At 40.7% G+C, this 18,662-nt stretch overlaps 1 protein-coding gene across 1 annotated transcript in view; it reads right to left on the bottom strand.

Moving 5' to 3' along the window:
- The window catches only part of DPYD (dihydropyrimidine dehydrogenase), a 542,721-nt gene that overhangs the window by 47,826 nt on the left and 476,233 nt on the right, over nt 1–18,662 (bottom strand). The window contains exon 20 of the mRNA XM_038414838.2: nt 13,357–13,536. Within this exon, the coding sequence (XP_038270766.1) occupies nt 13,357–13,536 (180 nt within the window). The remainder of the gene's footprint in view (nt 1–13,356; nt 13,537–18,662) is intronic.

Raw genomic sequence — 18,662 nt, 5'->3', positions numbered from 1 at the left:
CCGCAGCCAGCAAAATGAGATACTGTTGAAATCACAAATTTGTCAAGTTGTTTTTGGACAGGGTATTATAATAAGCATTAAAATATGCATCCTATTACTCCACATCTGCCAGTCAAAGATCACTGTAATGAATGCATGCTGCAGGGTATGACCAGGCCGTTTTCCTAAGTAAAACAAACTGTAGAGTACAAAAAAAAATTATGTATTTTTGGCAGTGCCTGACTTTTCTCTTTTTTAAAATCTTTTGCATCAGGAGTTGGATTATCCTAGCATGATGTCCATTGTCAGCAGTGAATGCTGTAAAACCACCACAGTCAAGAAGTTAACATGGATACATTGTTTTTAGTGGCCACATTAGTGACTAGAGAATATAACCCTACACTCAGGTGCTTATAGCCAATTTAGCATATAGTATATATAAACACTCTCAAAGATTAATCCTAGCTTTTGTTTTATGCATTTCTCCTGCAAATGGCTTAGCTGTTAGAGATGTTATATTTTTATATAACAACCTGTGGTTTCAGTAAAAAGTGCCACAATAGAGAATCACAACATGAACTTCCATAATAGTCTAGTTAGGAAAAAAAAGTTAATGTTACAGAAGTACTGTTTTTACTAATTTTTTGGGCCCGGGATTTCTCATAAGTGTTTCTGGTTGGCAAATGCTGGGAAAGTTCACCCAGGGCAACAAACCTGCTAAGATCTACCTTGCTCCAAGGTGTCTATCAACAACTTTAGGTCCTGATTGCCTCGGGTCATGCCCTACCGCAATTCCATCAGATTGTTAACTACATGACTGTGGAAGTTTCTCCCTAGTTTCAAGGAAGGAGTGTTGAAGAGGAGGGGTAGGGGGAAGCAGTACCTTTCGCTATTGATCAGGAATCCCAGTAAACATTTTTGTAGCACCTCTTTGACTCTCTCCAGCCCAATAACCATATTTGAAAATAACCATTAGAAATTACAATGGGAAGTTTTCATAATACCTTAACACAAGAGTCAGTTTTTCCTTGATTAGTGATGAGACTACATTTATGTGGATCTAGCTGGTTGACAGAGTTCTATTTCAGAGGTAAAGGCTTGGTAATATAAAAAAAGAGTTATGCAGCTCGAACTTCAATCTTTCTTTTCTCACCCCCCAGAAGCAGTGATAGGGTACAGGGAGACATTTCTCCATCAGCACTCACAGATATATCTTGTTTAGTTTTGCCTTTGATCAGCCAGGCCATGAGCCAGCTTGTCTTCTCATTTCTGGTTAGGAATGTTAATCCTGCCTTCATTGGGCTGCATGTTCCTTGTGAAGGACAGAAAACAAGGAGCTAATTTGCATGGGTTCTTTTCTCCATGTGGAGTCAGAAATGTATCACTGCACTTTGTTGTTGTTTGATCTGAGGCTTCCATATGAGACTGACCTTTCCTTCTCTTATAAAACTAGTAGTGCAGTATTTTATAGTAATGTTCCCAAACATTAGGGTGAATCCATAGCCTAGGAATTCAGTGGGAATTTTGCTCCCATTAAGACTTAAATGGGTCCCAAGATTTTTGCCTATATCATATAATACTCAGAAGCCGGGGAGTGATTGTTGTATTGAAGTCACTTTTTAAAATAAGAGACTGTTTGTGTTTTGGATCATTTCTATACAATGCGATAGTATTTATAATATAAGGACTTTTAGATAGTGCCTGCCACGAGGCTAGAATTCACCAGGCCTTTCTGCAGATTCAGAAGACAGAGACTTTAGGTTACTATGCTGGTATTGGAAGGCCACAGAGATTTTAACTTAAATGAGAGGTCCGTGACGTCCAGTGTATGCCAAAGGACAGACTAGCTACCCTTTACTATGTTTCACTTTAGGAGTCTAGCAATTTTCTCTGATTACACCCAGATGGAATCTTCAATATCCTGGAACTTATTATCTCTCTCATACTTGCAGATGGAGACCACCTACTATTGACATGCTTTTATAATAAAATTTCTTCAAATCTCGTTTTTAGCACTGTCCTAATTGATGATGAGACGTTAAATAAAAATCAATCTGTTCTGCCTTTCAAATACTTATTAAACAAGATGTATTTATCTTTCTCATTTCTTTATAGAGTCTTCTAGAACTCTCACCTTTGGATGATATTTACTCAAACAAACTTTGATTTTTGCAAAGTTTCTAAATGCTGGGTTAAATCTAGTGTCATTCCTTATGTGTTTAATATCTTTTACAAAGCCCCTACTAGCCAATTTAATATGCAGGCTTATTTTCACTATTAAACTACTTAGCATATCTGCAGGTCACTAAGTGAAGTATGAGTTTTATATTTGATGTTAGTGAAACCGCTCTAAAGACACATGCTATAACTCTTTTGTTACCACCAGCTGACACCAATGTATTTCTTGGGCATAATTACTTCAGGTCTCTGGAGTAAGATCAGTATGCAACTAATGACAGATTTCTGGGAGAAGCAGACAGGATGAGACAGTGACTACACATATGAGATCAAATTATGCCCCTGGGGAATACTGTACCCTGCCTAGATACCCTATGACAACACACTTATCTTAATTACTCTTATACCTACACCTTTTGGAAAAACACAGGAACATGTATTTTAAAACACAATTCTGTTAAGTTTGGATGATAGAGACATATAATTATATACAAACATATGTTATAGATCTGTTTTACAGTCATAGTAATAACTTTGGCTCATGAAAGAACATTGTTCATCTTGTCCATCAGTCTGAATGGGTCATGTACCTGATAAAAAAGCCTAAAGACATCTGAGATAAGTATGCTTTTACAAAGGTTTATTTTTTTTTCCTAGAGGGAGTCAGTAGGAAAGATCTCTGATGTCATCACCACCACCCCTTCCTCTCACTTTGGTGTCTGTTATTTGCACAATGAGATTATATCTGAGACAAGCCCAAGTCAATTTATCTTTTGCATTTAAACAATAGATTGGTAGTAATGGATGATCTTAACAATAGTTGTCTGTGCCAAGGCCTCAAGTATTTGCATCTTAAACAACCCATCAGAAAAAGAAAAAGTGGTCCTAAAAAGCATGGAGGTAAAAGATAAGTTTTGTCTTTCTCTTCTAGTCTGATAAAAGATCTAAGCTTTCACTTCCTCTGCAGTGGTCATGGATAAAAGTATATCTACCATAAAGAAGAAGGGTTTAAATTATTGGGGCTATATTTAATGGTATTAGAAACCTATAGGACACTGAATGAAAAATACCATAAAAAGCTAAAAGTTAAAATTTACCAAAGATTACAATTTTATGATATCCTAAATAGTGATGTTATTCTTGATATTTAGAACAGAAACTAACTACAGTATCTCAGATACAGCACTATGGATACTATTGTTACATGGTAACTTCTTAATGATGAATGTGAAGGTATAAGGGATACCATTCCTCCAGGGTCAGAGGCCTGCAGTTAGCTGGCTGGCTGACTAGATCCACCTTCTGCACCTGGAAAAAGAGCTGGAACTTAACTGGCTGATGCTCATAAAAGAGGGCAGCAGGAGATGAAGGGGAAGATTGCAATATCCTCCAGAAAGCTGAGGGGCTGTGTGCCCAATGGACTGCTATTGGAACTATTGCCGAGAGAGGAATTGCTCCAGAAACCAAATGGACAGAAGGGAGACTGTGTGAAATCCTTTTATTACTGAGGCTCTGAAGTAAGAGCCAGAAAATTTGCTGAACTTACTGGTGTGATGGAGTGACTTGGTGAAGGAACTACTCCGCCTGCAGAGACTTTGAGGGAAGAATTTGTGAGGTTTTGATATATTTTTTTTTTCCTTAAGAAAGTTTGGAATAAGAACTAACCCAGTTGGAAACTGCTTCCCTGGCTTCTATTAGAGAGCTTCAAATAGAATTATCTCAGGGAACAAGCTGTCTCAGCAAGATTAAAACCTGGTCTGGTAAGAGAAGGGAGGTATAAGGTATCATAGAATCATAGAATCATAGAATATCAGGGTTGGAAGGGACCCCAGAAGGTCATCTAGTCCAACCCCCTGCTCAAAGCAGGACCAAGTCCCAGTTAAATCATCCTAGCCAGGGCTTTGTCAAGCCTGACCTTAAAAACCTCTAAGGAAGGAGATTCTACCACCTCCCTAGGTAACACATTCCAGTGTTTCACCACCCTCTTAGTGAAAAAGTTTTTCCTAATATCCAATCTAAACCTCCCCCATTGCAACTTGAGACCATTACTCCTCGTTCTGTCATCTGCTACCATTGAGAACAGTCTAGAGCCATCCTCTTTGAAACCCCCTTTCAGGTAGTTGAAAGCAGCTATCAAATCCCCCTCATTCTTCTCTTCTGCAGACTAAACAATCCCAGCTCCCTCAGCCTCTCCTCATAAGTCATGTGCTCTAGACCCCTAATCATTTTTGTTGCCCTTCGCTGTACTCTTTCCAATTTATCCACATCCTTCTTGTAGTGTGGGGCCCAAAACTGGACACAGTACTCCAGATGAGGCCTCACCAGTGTCGAATAGAGGGGAACGATCACGTCCCTCGATCTGCTCGCTATGCCCCTACTTATACATCCCAAAATGCCATTGGCCTTCTTGGCAACAAGGGCACACTGCTGACTCATATCCAGCTTCTCGTCCACTGTCACCCCTAGGTCCTTTTCCGCAGAACTGCTGCCGAGCCATTCGGTCCCTAGTCTGTAGCGGTGCATTGGATTCTTCCATCCTAAGTGCAGGACCCTGCACTTATCCTTATTGAACCTCATTAGATTTCTTTTGGCCCAATCTTCCAATTTGTCTAGGTCCTTCTGTATCCTATCCCTCCCCTCCAGCGTATCTACCACTCCTCCCAGTTTAGTATCATCCGCAAATTTGCTGAGAGTGCAATCCACACCATCCTCCAGATCATTTATGAAGATATTGAACAAAACGGGCCCCAGGACCGACCCCTGGGGCACTCCACTTGACACCGGCTGCCAACTAGACATGGAGCCATTGATCACTACCCGTTGAGCCCGACAATCTAGCCAGCTTTCTACCCACCTTATAGTGCATTCATCCAGCCCATACTTCCTTAACTTGCTGACAAGAATGCTGTGGGAGACCGTGTCAAAAGCTTTGCTAAAGTCAAGAAACAATACATCCACTGCTTTCCCTTCATCCACAGAACCAGTAATCTCATCATAAAAGGCGATTAGATTAGTCAGGCATGACCTTCCCTTGGTGAATCCATGCTGACTGTTCCTGATCACTTTCCCTCCTCTAAGTGCTTCAGGATTGATTCTTTGAGGACCTGCTCCATGATTTTTCCAGGGACTGAGGTGAGGCTGACCGGCCTGTAGTTCCCAGGATCCTCCTTCTTCCCTTTTTTAAAGATGGGCACTACATTAGCCTTTTTCCAGTCATCCGGGACTTCCCCCGTTCGCCACGAGTTTTCAAAGAATGGCCAAGGGCTCTGCAATCACAGCCGCCAATTCCCTCAGCACTCTCGGATGCAATTCGTCCGGCCCCATGGACTTGTGCACGTCCAGCTTTTCTAAATAGTCCCTAACCACCTCTATCTCTACAGAGGGCTGGCCATCTCTTCCCCATTTTGTGATGCCCAGCACAGCAGTCTGGGAGCTGACCTTGTTAGTGAAAACAGAGGCAAAAAAAGCATTGAGTACATTAGCTTTTTCCACATCCTCTGTCACTAGCTTGCCTCCCTCATTCAGTAAGGGGCCCACACTTTCCTTGGCTTTCTTCTTGTTGCCAACATACCTGAAGAAACTTCTTGTTACTCTTGACATCTCTTGCTAGCTGCAGCTCCAGGTGCGATTTGGCCCTCCTGATATTTCCTACATGCCCGAGCAATATTTTATACTCTTCCCTGGTCATATGTCCAACCTTCCACTTCTTGTAAGCTTCTTTTTTATGTTTAAGATCCGCTAGGATTTCACCATTAAGCCAAGCTGGTCGCCTGCCATATTTACTATTCTTTCGACTCATCGGGATGGTTTGTCCCTGTAACCTCAACAGGGATTCCTTGAAATACAGCCAGCTCTCCTGGACTCCCTTCCCTTTCATGTTAGTCCCCCAGGGGATCCTGGCCATCTGTTCCCTGAGGGAGTCAAAGTCTGCTTTCCTGAAGTCCAGGGTCCGTATCCTGCTGCTTACCTTTCTTCCCTGCGTCAGGATCCTGAACTCAACCAACTCATGGTCACTGCCTCCCAGATTCCCATCCACTTTTGCTTCCCCCACTAATTCTACCCGGTTTGTGAGCAGCAGGTCAAGAAAAGCGCTCCCCCTAGTTGGCTCCCTAGCACTTGCACCAGGAAATTGTCCCCTACGCTTTCCAAAAACTTCCTGGATTGTCTATGCACCGCTGTATTGCTCTCCCAGCAGATATCAGGAAAATTAAAGTCACCCATGAGAATCAGGGCATGCGATCTAGTAGCTTCTGTGAGTTGCCGGAAGAAAGCCTCATCCACCTCATCCCCCTGGTCCGGTGGTCTATAGCAGACTCCCACCATGACATCACTCTTGTTGCACACACTTCTAAACTTAATCCAGAGACAATCCAATGGTAGATCCAATCCTTTCCAGTGACCACACCAGCCCCAATCATACCGCACCCAGGGGACCTCTACAGGCCTCAAACCTAAACCTAGCCTGGGGAGACCCTACTGGCCCCAGCTCTAACCCTAGCTTGGGGAGCCTTACTGGGTACAACAAAAGCACTACCCCAGGGACCACTACAGGGCACAACCCTAACCCTTGCCATGGAGCATTGCTGACCACTCTAACCCTCAGGAAGCCTTACTATCCTGAATCCTAATCCTAGGACCTCTACAGACCTTGACACTAACTTTAAACCTTGGAAGACTTACCAGCCCCATTCCCAACTCTAGACTGTGGAGCCTTGCCAGCCCAAACCCTAATCCTAGCTCAGGGAGCCTCACCGGTTCCAAGTCTTAGAATCACAGAATATCAGGGTTTGAAGGGACCTCAGGAGGTCAGCTAGTCCAACCCCCTGCTCAAAGCAGGACCAATCCCCAACTAAATCATCCCAGCCAGGGCTTTGTCAAGCCTGACCTTTAAAACCTCTAAGGAAGGAGATTCCACCACTTCCCTAAGTAACGCATTCCAGTGCTTCACCACCCTCCTAGTGAAAAAGTTTTTCCTAATATCCAACCTAAACCTCCCCCACTGCAACTTGAGACCATTACTCCTTGTTCTGTCATCTGCTACCACTGAGAACAGTCTAGATCCATCCTCTTTGGAACCCCCTTTCAGGTAGTTGAAAGCAGCTATCAAATCCCCCCTCATTCTTCTCTTCTGCAGACAAAACAATTCCAGTTCCCTCAGCCTCTCCTCATAAGTCATGTGTGCCAGTCCCCTAATCATTTTTGTTGCCCTCCGCTGGATGCTTTCCAATTTTTCCACATCCTTTTTTTGGTGTGGGGCCCTGTCAAGGTTTCTTCCCCACTCTGAATTCTAAGGTACAGATGTGAGGACCTGCATGAAAGACCCTCTAAGCTTATTCTTACCAGTTTAGGTTAAAACTTCCCCAAGGTACAAATTTTTACCTTTTGTCCTTGAACCTTTATGCTGCCACCACCAAAGTGTCTAAAAAAATATCAGGGGAAGTGCCCACTTGGAAATATCTGCCCCGCAAAAAACTACACCCCCTTTCCTGGGGAAGGCTTGATAAAAATCCTCACCAATTTGCATAGGTGAATATAGACCCAAACCCTTGGATCTTAAGAACAATGAAAAGCAATCAGGTTCTTAAAAGAAGAATTTTAATTGAAGAAAAAGTAAAAGAATCCCCTCTGTAAAATCAGGATGGTAAATATTTTACAGGGTAATCAGATTCAAAACATAGAGAATCTTCTAGGCAAAACTTTAAGTTACAAAAAGACACAAAAACAGGAATATACATTCCATTCAGCACAACTTATTTTATCAGCCATTTAAACAAAACAGAATCTAACACATATCTAACTAGATTGCTTACTAACTCTTTACAGGAGTTCTGACCTGCATTCCTGCTCTGGTCCTGTCAAATGCATTACACACACAGAGAGGACCCTTTGTTCCCCCCCTCCCCCAGCTTTGAAAGTATCTTGTCTCCTCATTGGTCATTTTGGGTCTGGTGCCAGCGAGATTATCTTAGCTTCTGAACCCTTTACGGGTGAAAGGGTTTTTCCTCTGGCCAGGAGGGATTTAAAGGTGTTTACCTTTCCCATTATATTTATGATAGGCCCAAAACTGGACACAGTACTCCAGATTAGGCCTCACCTAATCGAATAGAGGGAAACGATCACATCCCTCGATCTGCTGGCAATGCCCCTACTTATACAGCCCAAAATGCCATTAGCCTTCTTGGCAATAAGGGCACACAGTTGACTCATATCCAGCTTCTCATCCACTCTAATCCCTAGGTCCTTTTCTGAAGAACTGCTGCCTAGCCATTCGGTCCCTAGTCTGTAGCAGTGCATGGGATTCTTCTGTCCTAAGTGCAGGACTCTGCACGTGTCCTTGTTGAACCTCATCAGATTTCTTTTGGCCCAATCCTCTAATTTGTCTAGGTCCCTCTGTATCCTATCCCTACCCTCTAGTATATCTACCACTCCTCCCAGTTTAGTGTCAGCTGCAAACTTGCTGAGGGTGCAGTCCACGCCATCCTCCAGATCATTAATGAAGATATTAAACAAAACTGGCCCCAGGACTGACCCTTGGGGCACTCTGCTTGATACCAGCTGCCAACTAGACATGGAGCCATTGATCACTACTTGTTGAGCCCGATGATCTAGCCAGCTTTCTATCCACCTTACAATCCATTCATCCAGCCCATACTTCTTTAACTTGCTGGCAAGAATACTGTGGGAGACCGCATCAAAAACTTTGCTAAAGTCAAGGAATATCACGTCCACTGCTTTCCCCTCATACACAGAACCAGTTATCTTATCATAGAAGACAATTAGATTAGTCAGGCATGACTTGCCCTTGGTGAATCCATGCTGACTGTTCCTGATCACTTTCCTCTCCTCTAAGTTCTTCAGAATTGATTCCTTGAGGACCTGCTCCATGATTTTTCCAGGGACTGAGGTAAGACGGGCCTGTAGTTCCCCGGATCCTCTTTTTTCCTTTTTTTAAAGATGGGCACTACATTAGCCTTTTTCCAGTCGTCCAGGAACTACCCCAATCGCCATGAGTTTTCAAAGATAATGGCCAATGGCTCTGCAATCACATCTGCCAACTCCTTTAGCACTCTTGGATGCAGCGCATCCAGCCCATGGACTTGTGCTCATTCAGCTTTTCTAAATAGTCCTGAACCACTTCTTTCTCCACAGAGGCTGGTCACCTGTTCTCCATACTGTGCTGCCCAGTGCAGTAGTCTGGGAGTTGACCTTGCTCATCAAGACAGAGGCAAAAAAAGCATTAAGTACATTAGCTTTTTCCACATCCTCTGTCACTAGGTTGCCTCCCTCATTCAATAAGGAGCCAACAGTTTCCTTGACTTTCTTCTTGTTGCTGACATACCTGAAGAAACCCTTCTTGTTACTCTTAACTTCTCTTGCTAGCTGCAACTCCAGGTGTGATTTGGCCTTCCCGATTTCACTCCTGCATGCCTGAGCAATATTTTTATACTCCTCCCTGGTCATTTGTTCAATATTGCCCTTTCCTTTCCAATTTCAATACATCTTTTTTGAGATAGGGCAACCAGCTCTGCACGCAACACTCAATATGATATTTTCTGCCTTATTTTCTATCCCTTTCCTATAGATTCCCAACATTCTGTTTGCTTTTTTGACTGCTGTTGCACATTGAATGGATGTTTTCAGAAAACTATCCACAATTACGTCAAGATCATTTTCTTGATTGGTAACAGCTAATGTAGACCCGTCATTTTATATGTATAGTTGGAATTATGTTTTCCAATGTGCATTACTTTGCATTTATTGACATAGAATTTCATCTGCCATTGTGTTGCCCAGTCACCCAGTTTTGTGAGATCCCTTTGTAACGCTTCAGTCTGCTTTAAATTTAAATATCTTGTGTAGTTTTGTATTATCTGCACATTTTGCCACCTTTTTCCAGATCATTTATGAATATGTTGAATAGCACTGGTCCCTGTACAGACTCCTGGGGGCCATCACTATTTACCTCTCTCCATTCTGAAAATTGACTATTTAGTCCTACCCTTTGTTTCCTATCTTTTTACCAGCTACTGATCCATGAGAGGACCTTCCCTCTTATCCCATGACAACTTACTTTGCTTAAGAGCCTTTAACACAGTATTTGTGGTTTTCTCTATATTTGGAACAGGAAATACCATGATCAGTTTAACTAATATGGTGACCATTCTGGACACTATTACAATATGGGCATTGCAAAGCAGCTCCAGTTCAATGTCATGAGTATCTCTTACAAGGAGCTTTGCATCCATCGTTTTACTCATATCAGCTAGCACTGGAGGTTCCTAGAGCAGTAATCTGCTAGTAGACCATCTGCTTTGACCTGAACCTGATGGAAGAAATAGATTACTAATAGCACAGGGAATTACTGTGGATGGCAACATTCTGTTTACTAAAATAGATACTACCACAAACAGATCTAGCTGGTCAGGGCTGGTGTCTATACAAGCATAAATTTACTTCTCTCAGATGTAGACATGTCTTAACTCTAAAAGTCCCCCTCTGTGATCTTATTGTTGAAAACTATACCTATTTCTAGTTGTTTCTCTCCGGTCTCCACTTCTATTCAGGGACTGATCCTCTGTTCCCACTGAAGGCAATAGGAATTCTGTCACTAACTAAATGGAAGAGTATCTGCCCCTTACATTTTTACATTGACTGTTCAGTATATCTGACAGTTTTTATTACTAGTAGAATATATTAGCCACATAGCTTTAAGATGCACAATACTGTCACTTTTCTTGTTTGTCTTTCTTATAGGTCCTACTGAATGAATTAGCTTTCAAGTCACATTAAAACCAAGACACATTTGAATAACTCTTTATAAAATATTTGTAAACCAGAATGTAGGATTTTGGCTGTCAAATTTTTATTACATGATATGCTTACATAGCTCTTGTATTAGTAAGAATTTTTACAGTACCTCGGTTTGTCACCTTCTCCTTGGTTTTGGATTTGATTTAGAGAAGGAATCAGATTTACATTCTATATCAGCTACTTAAAATTCTAAGTATGGAGCTATTTGGATTTGAATATATATGAACCTATAGTGCTTAGCTGAATTTGTAGGTACAGTACATGGAATCCAATACTGATGATAATTTATGAAGGTAAGAACACTGATTCCTATAATATTGCAAACTTAGTTTATGATAACGTAATTAGTTACACTAATAACACTGCTTAAGCACAGTCTTGCTAATTATGATTTTATAAATATTAATGATATCTAGCCTGGGTGTTTGATTCTCTCTAGTAGAGTCATTCATCATGGTATTTCCCTTATATCCAGGCTGCATTATTTTTCTTCCTTTTCCTCTTATTTGTTCATTACTGGACATGCAGTCACCCTGAACTTGGGAATGAAATATAATATACTATTATCTCTTCAATGGTTCAGCCTGGATAAACTTTACATTTTGTCATCTGGTAGCAATGGTCCAATGATATAATTTTGTATTAAAGGCAATCAAATACAAAGTCAGTTATAATCTGTATCTCTTGCTCTTTTAAAATGTCTAACATAGCCAGAAAACTAGATTACATAGGACTTTGTTTTTATTCTTTTTCATGTGACCTGTTTCAAGTTAAGATTTCTTTGAATTATTAAATGCTTCCTGAAAGCATCTTTTCATACTACCTTTTTAAAGTTAATTATTGATGTAGTGACAAGCTGAAAAGAGTAAAAATTTTATTTTTTTTCCCTTTTCATTCAGAAGGACATGAAAAATATCTTCTGACAATGGCTGTCTATTTAGTATAATAAAAAGGTAATACTAAGATAGAATACTGAATGTTGTTTTAGGGGAAGAATTGTTAACATCACTGTATTATACAAAGTATAAATGCAGTGTGTATTTCTCTGACGATATCTGTTAAAGAGACAGTTGGGACATAACCTTGTGAGCTGGGGTTTAACCACATAAACATAAGCAGCTGAAAGGAAACAGATTAGAATTTTTTTTTAAAACACTAGTATTCAGAGCTTTAGGAATAGGATTGTCTTTTCCACAGAAAGATAACATTATAATTTTCAGACCACTACAGGGAACCAAAAAAAGAAAAAAAAAAGCACTAATCTCCTGCTGAAAAGAACTCCAGTCAACAGAATGATAAGCAGAGATTTGGAGGCATTTGACACTGCAAATCCTATTCTTTTGTAATTCTTTACTTTTTACAACATTTTCAACAGGGTTATATTAGACTTTTAGAAGGATAATCAATAGCCATGATGCCATAGCTGAAACCACTCTTCAAATTGATCCCCTCTAGTAACTTGAAACAAAGGCACAGACTCACTGCTATGGTGAAATTTTGATTGGTGCAGGGGGCAGTAAAGTGCCATTAGGGAGCTAGATATATCTCCCTGATTCTGAGCATGGATCTGCAGGATGCCTAGTGTAAGGAAGAACAGACTTGGGGCTGCTGCAATCCACACCAGCTGGCCAGAGTCCCCAACAAGACTACTGGAGCAAAGAAGAAGAATGATCTAGTGGCTAGGATGCTAGCCTAGAAGTTCAGAGACCTGAGTTAAAGTCCCTGCTCTACCACAGACTTCTTGTGGTAGACCCTCAGACAAGTTACTTAGTCTTTCTACGACTCAGTTTCTGCCCTGTAAAATTGGGATAATAGCATTTTCCCACCTCAGATGTTCTAAGGATAAATCCATTAGAAATTGTGAAGAGCTCAGATACTACAGTAATGGGGCAGATGGAACCCAGCAGGTAAACTGGCTCTGTGCCAGCTAAAAGCTCTCTCATGCTGGGAGATTTCTGCGATCGCCGATCTATTTGCTTCTGGGGTCCTTTGCGCCACCAGAGTGTTGCAAAAGGGTTAGAACATACTACAGATTCTGATCCAAAATCAGCCATGCAAATCTGAATTAAAAAGTACAATGAAGAGAGAATTTCTAATATTTTTAAATATAGAATGTAAAGACAAAAAGTAAATCATGCTACTGTCAAAGAAGTGGTGACATCATGTCAATGGTAACAGGACAATATGATGTCAAGTCAGTAGTAATATGACATCACAAATTGCCTGGTGACTATTCAGAAGGAGACAAAAGACCTCATACCAACTAATTTTGATGTCAATGGCGACAAAATATGGCCATTGGGATAAAAAGCATAACTCATCATATGAAACTATGCTTGAAGCCAAAAGCTGGTACCATTAGACAGGAATCTCAGTGTAACAGCATACCTTTCCAATCAGATCAGCAATTTTGGGTACTGGCTTTCCTTTCTGATGGCACATGGTTGCAGGACTCTGTCCATCCCAGTCTTGAAGCTCCTCAATGCTTTTCAGATAAAGTAGGGCTCTCAGTCCTGTGCAGTAGTCCTCAATCACAGTGAAATCTTGATTCTGTACTGCACTGCACACCTACAAAACACACACCCAGCAATCAACAACAAATTTCCAATGATATATGAGATTACTTGTGCTGTTTGAACTTATTGATGTTCAGTGGCTTTAAATGCAACTATATTATGAACATAAGAATAAACGGAACTCAGGAATTCAAGCTGATAACAAGTTCCTTGTCCTTGTGTCACCACCAGTGTAGAGCTGGAACATGAATTCTCACCCCAAACACAGCTAGGCCCACCAAACAAGTGGGAGAAGGCCTCCCCAAACAGCACATGCCATCCAGGAAAAGAACACTTTACAGTGCAGGAAGATTAAGATCTCTGTATTAGTATTATAATTTGCGTTGTGGTAGCACCTAGAGGTTAGGGGTCCATTGTGCTTGGCACTCTACAAACATATAACAAATAGATGGTTCCTGTTCTGAAGACCTGGCAGACACAGTAGAAACAGCAGAAGGATGCTCTTATGACCAATACCTAAAACTTTTTCTATCTCTGCTAAGCCCAACTCGTGGCTATCAGGCCAACTTAAAACTAACCAACCACAGTGACCCTGGAAATGAAATGATAATACTTGACCAAAAACCCCCATGACTGTTCTACTGACTGTCTCCCAGGGCCCAAGCTGTAGCTCATTCATCAGTGACTGAACTGTCTGATGGGCATCAACCATCAAAGAGCGTAGTGGATATAGCCTGGGCAGCTAAAAGCCCAAATTCAGCTATGAAAAATCTCCAAAAGACATCAAATATGGCAATAAGTATCATCTGATACCAGTTTCAGAAATCCCAACCAGAGCACTAAAATGAACTGGAGACACCACCAACAGGCTCCATAAACCAAGTTGAGTGCTTTCTCTCTCTCTCTCTCTCTCTCACACACACACACACACACACACACACACACACACACACAATTCCTGCCCAAAGTGTTGGTCCTTGGTATTACCAAGCACAAGTGGACAAAGCATTAGTCAGGATCCCATCCCAAGACCATGAGAATTTTTTTTTTAAAAAATGGGATTGGTTTCGTTTATCTTATGATTTTTGAGCCTTTAGGATTCACATTTAAAGGTCTTTTCTGTGATCCTGAGAACTAGAAATGTACTTGAAAAAAAATAAACACAAAAAACTGAGATCCTCTCATAATCAGTGGATTTCAGGAACTTGGTCTTCAAAAATAAACAAGCAAAACACCCCCAAAGACTGTGAGGCTGGCACTACAATTGAAAAGATTTACAATCCTGGGGTTGTAAAAGTATGTCTACACTGCAAAAAAATAAATGTCTCAGAACCCAAGTCTACAGACTCAGGCTCATGCTATGGTGCTATAAATAGCCATGTAGACATTGCAGATTGGGCTAGAGCTCAGGCTCTGAAGCCGAGAGGGGATAGGCTTCAGAGCCTGAGCTCCAGCCTGAGCTAGACAATCCAAATGTCTATTTTCAGTGTTGTAGTGTGAGCCCGAGTCTGTAGACCTGGCTCTGCTGAGCTGTGGTGTGTGTTTTTTGTTTTTGTTTCCAAAGATTTACAATCACTTGGCATGAGTACTCTGTATTGCTAGGCCTTACTGGCTGGCTCCCTTCCAACTCATATGAAGAACATGAAGGGGAGGGGTCAGCTGAAGTATCCAATGAAGGTGAAATAAGCACTGTGAAGGTGAAAGAAGCCCAATCAATACTGTATCCTCTTAAAGAGGAACCACCAATTTTCCTGCTGTACAAACTGTAGATATATTAGGTAAATCTTTGGATAGAGTATCAGGCACCAGGCTAAGTCAGTGTTTTCAGGGACTGATATAAGCTTTTATTCATATGTAGACATCAGAAAAGCAGTAGTACTCCTGCATAAGACATGCATGTAATGAATAAAACAATGAAATGGTCACCTACTTCAAGACAACATAAACACACACACAATACTCTAAAACTAAATCATAAGGTTCACTAGATATTTGATTTCACCACTTAGGGGAAAAAAAGACCTAGGTAACATATCAGCATTTTACACATGGTTTCACAAACTAATACAAGCTGCAGTTCAGAAGAAGAAAGGTACATTTTAAAATATTGTACACCACAGCTTTGCAGGAAAAAAGGGAAATAACTATAAAATATGCACAAGAACATTTCCTATGCAGCCCATTTACATTACACAAAATCTGTTTCTCTGGAGAAACAGGGTGAGCATTAATTAGGTCTGTTATGCCTTCCATAGATTTGGAGATTTTCTTTTCAGAGCAATTATAGAGAACATCATAATAATTTCCTCCACAGGTTATTTAACTGAAAACTCAACTGATGCTTTATTTAATCCTCTTTCTTCGCTAAAGGGTTCTATTTTTTTTTAGCATATGTGTAATACTTTTATTAGCTATTTAAAAAATATTTAAAATGTAAGAAAAAATACAGTTAAAAGCTATGCTATTTCATGTCACTTAAAACAAGTTCAGATTATGTTGTTGAGTTTCTGAAATATTTTGACAGGATGTGTACACATGAGATACATTGGAGGATACCTGTTATAACCTTATAAGTAGAGAGGCTTTTAATTTTTACCATATTATGGTGCAACATTATGAATTGAAATAACCTAAGAATGTGCAGAAGATGATAGCAAACTAAAAATCAGAAGGGTTGTTGTGATAATTTAAATTTACTCTAATTGCGAGCTCAACTGTAAAAATATAGACTGTAATCAAGTCACCCCTTAACCTTCTCTTTGTTAAACTAAATTCATAGAATCATAGAATATTAGGGTTGGAAGGGACCTCAAGAGGTCATCTAGTCCAACCCCCGCTCAAAGCAGGATCAATCCCCAATTTTTGCCCCACATCCCTAAATGGCCCCCTCAAGGAGTGAACTCACACCCTGGGTTTAGTAGGCCAATGCTCAATCCCCTGAGCTATCCCTCCCCTAAAATGTGAAAATTCATAAGATATCACAATAACCTATAATGAAAATGAAAAAGCTGAATTACTCTAAACAAAAAAGACTACATGTACAACTCAAGGACTGTGTTGCAAACATGACTGGCAAACAACAGAATGCTGTCTGGAAACTAATGAACCAAAACCGGTGTGTTGGAAACGAGGCATCACTGTTGGACAAACTGATATAGGGAGGGGCTATTCCACTTATCATTCCCTTTTTGGATCATTAAAGAGACTTTTTTGGGGAAAAGAACAACCAGGGGCCACTGAAGCAAACTTCACCCTCATGGCTGCCTACCCTCACTATCTCGTGGGATCCTGGACCTTCGTCATCCTAACCTGAGAGATGTCCTGCCCAGCCTATGCCAGACTGAGGGACCTAGACAATATTGCCACTGATACTGGCTAAAGTTGAATCCCAAACACGACCTGAGATGAAATGGGATCGGGCTTTAACAAAAACAGCAGCAGCAACAAGAAGCTCCAGCTCATTTCAACCAACTTCTTTTCCATTACCCACAAGAATAATTATTACCAATTTTGATATCATTTAAAAGACTGTCAAACAAGGGCTTTTTCCCCTTCTCAAACTCTCTCCAGTTAAAGGGAAAGGGAACAAGGTATATTGTTAAAATAAAAGCCTTACTTAGCATTTCAAATACTGTTTTTCCTTCTTTTCTGTATCTTTAATAAAAGGTTAAAAGGATTTTTAAAGGTATGTTTGTCATGGTACTAAGCAGGCTGAGTATACCGAACCTTGTTTAATAGTATTTAATGTTGGACAGGGACAGACACAACACCACTGGGAGGATGGGGGCTGGGGAATGGAGGGACTGTGCTTCCAATCCTTTACACACACAAATAAATATATTGAGAAATTTTATCTCAGATAACCTAAGAATAAATTCTAAGGGCTTGATCCTGAGCTGCATAATGCAAGGGTAACTCATTAAATTAAATGTACTTTATATGATATCACTGGGAATGCACCTCTGGAATGCACCACAGGATCAAACTCTGTGAAACTGCAAGTGTGAGAGGCAAACATACATTGCAGGAACCCTATTTATGTACAGTATAAGAAATTACCAGCCTAATATATGGATAAATAACTATGGATACATCTATATAATTTTGTCAATGGGATCTGGAAAAAACTCAGCAGTGAGCTAGAGAGAATGTGTTAGCAGAGTTCTTTTTATTACTTATGCGTTTGTTTTTAATAATTAGCTTCTATTTGAAACATTTTTATTCACATTCCGTATTTTTAAAAAATGATGTTATCAATAATGTGCATTTATTACATCAGTAATAATGAAACTTTACAAATGGCCTGCTGGGTTTTTATAATCATCATTACAAAACACAATTCCTGAAGACTTTACTGAGGTACATTTCCTACTGGGTTCACTGGATGTTGCCGAGAGCAACTGCTTTTGAGGGAAATACCCACACATCAGTGTGTCAATGTTTTGTTTTGTTCTCTGCAGAAAAAGCTGCAGGGCTGCCCCAAACTCAGCATATTCCATAGGATCTGTGGGAGGTTAGGGCCATCCATGCAAAGTCCCTGGGTCCCTGCACTGAGCCAGGACCCTGTAATAGCCCCTACCAACTCACTAGCTGTGCAGTTCCATTTAAAGACTTCCCCAGATGGTGAACGCCTTCTTGGGAGAAGTGGCAGGGGAGGAGAGGATTATTTGGAAAAGATATTTCAGGTAGGAGGTGTATTATCTTTTTCATATAATTTCTGTGGGGTTGGATGGGGGAAGATGTATACCTCTCTCTAGTCCCAATCCTGTTCCCCTCTCTCCTCACCCTGGAGCTTCAGTCTTCACCTTCCCCACCAGGATGGACTCTGGAGTCCATGGAGAAACTTCTGCAGAATCCAGGGTGGTTGTGGAAGAGCTGGTGCCACAGAGGCAGCAGTGAATGTTAGCCCCACTCTCCTTCAGTTCCATCCCTGCCCTGTATCTCCTCACACAATTCCAAGCTAAGGAGATGCAGAAAGTTTACTGTCCCTTTACAGCACTCATGGAGCAAAGAGCTGGAGAAAGCCAGATAATCTGACCCTATATGTTTATTACACTTTTAATTTTCAAGTGGTGTAAATATTCGTGCAATGATTAGATTGTGATAACAAAAATGCTTCAGTGCTGAGTATCGTCAAGGCAATGTTTCTAATTCTCCATCACGATCAGTCCTGGTTAG

Source organism: Dermochelys coriacea, chromosome 8, assembly GCF_009764565.3.
Source record: "Dermochelys coriacea isolate rDerCor1 chromosome 8, rDerCor1.pri.v4, whole genome shotgun sequence".
NCBI classification, from domain to species: Eukaryota; Metazoa; Chordata; order Testudines; family Dermochelyidae; genus Dermochelys; species Dermochelys coriacea.
Note: the sequence above shows the minus strand (reverse complement) of the source record. Positions and strands in the feature narration are given on the sequence as shown.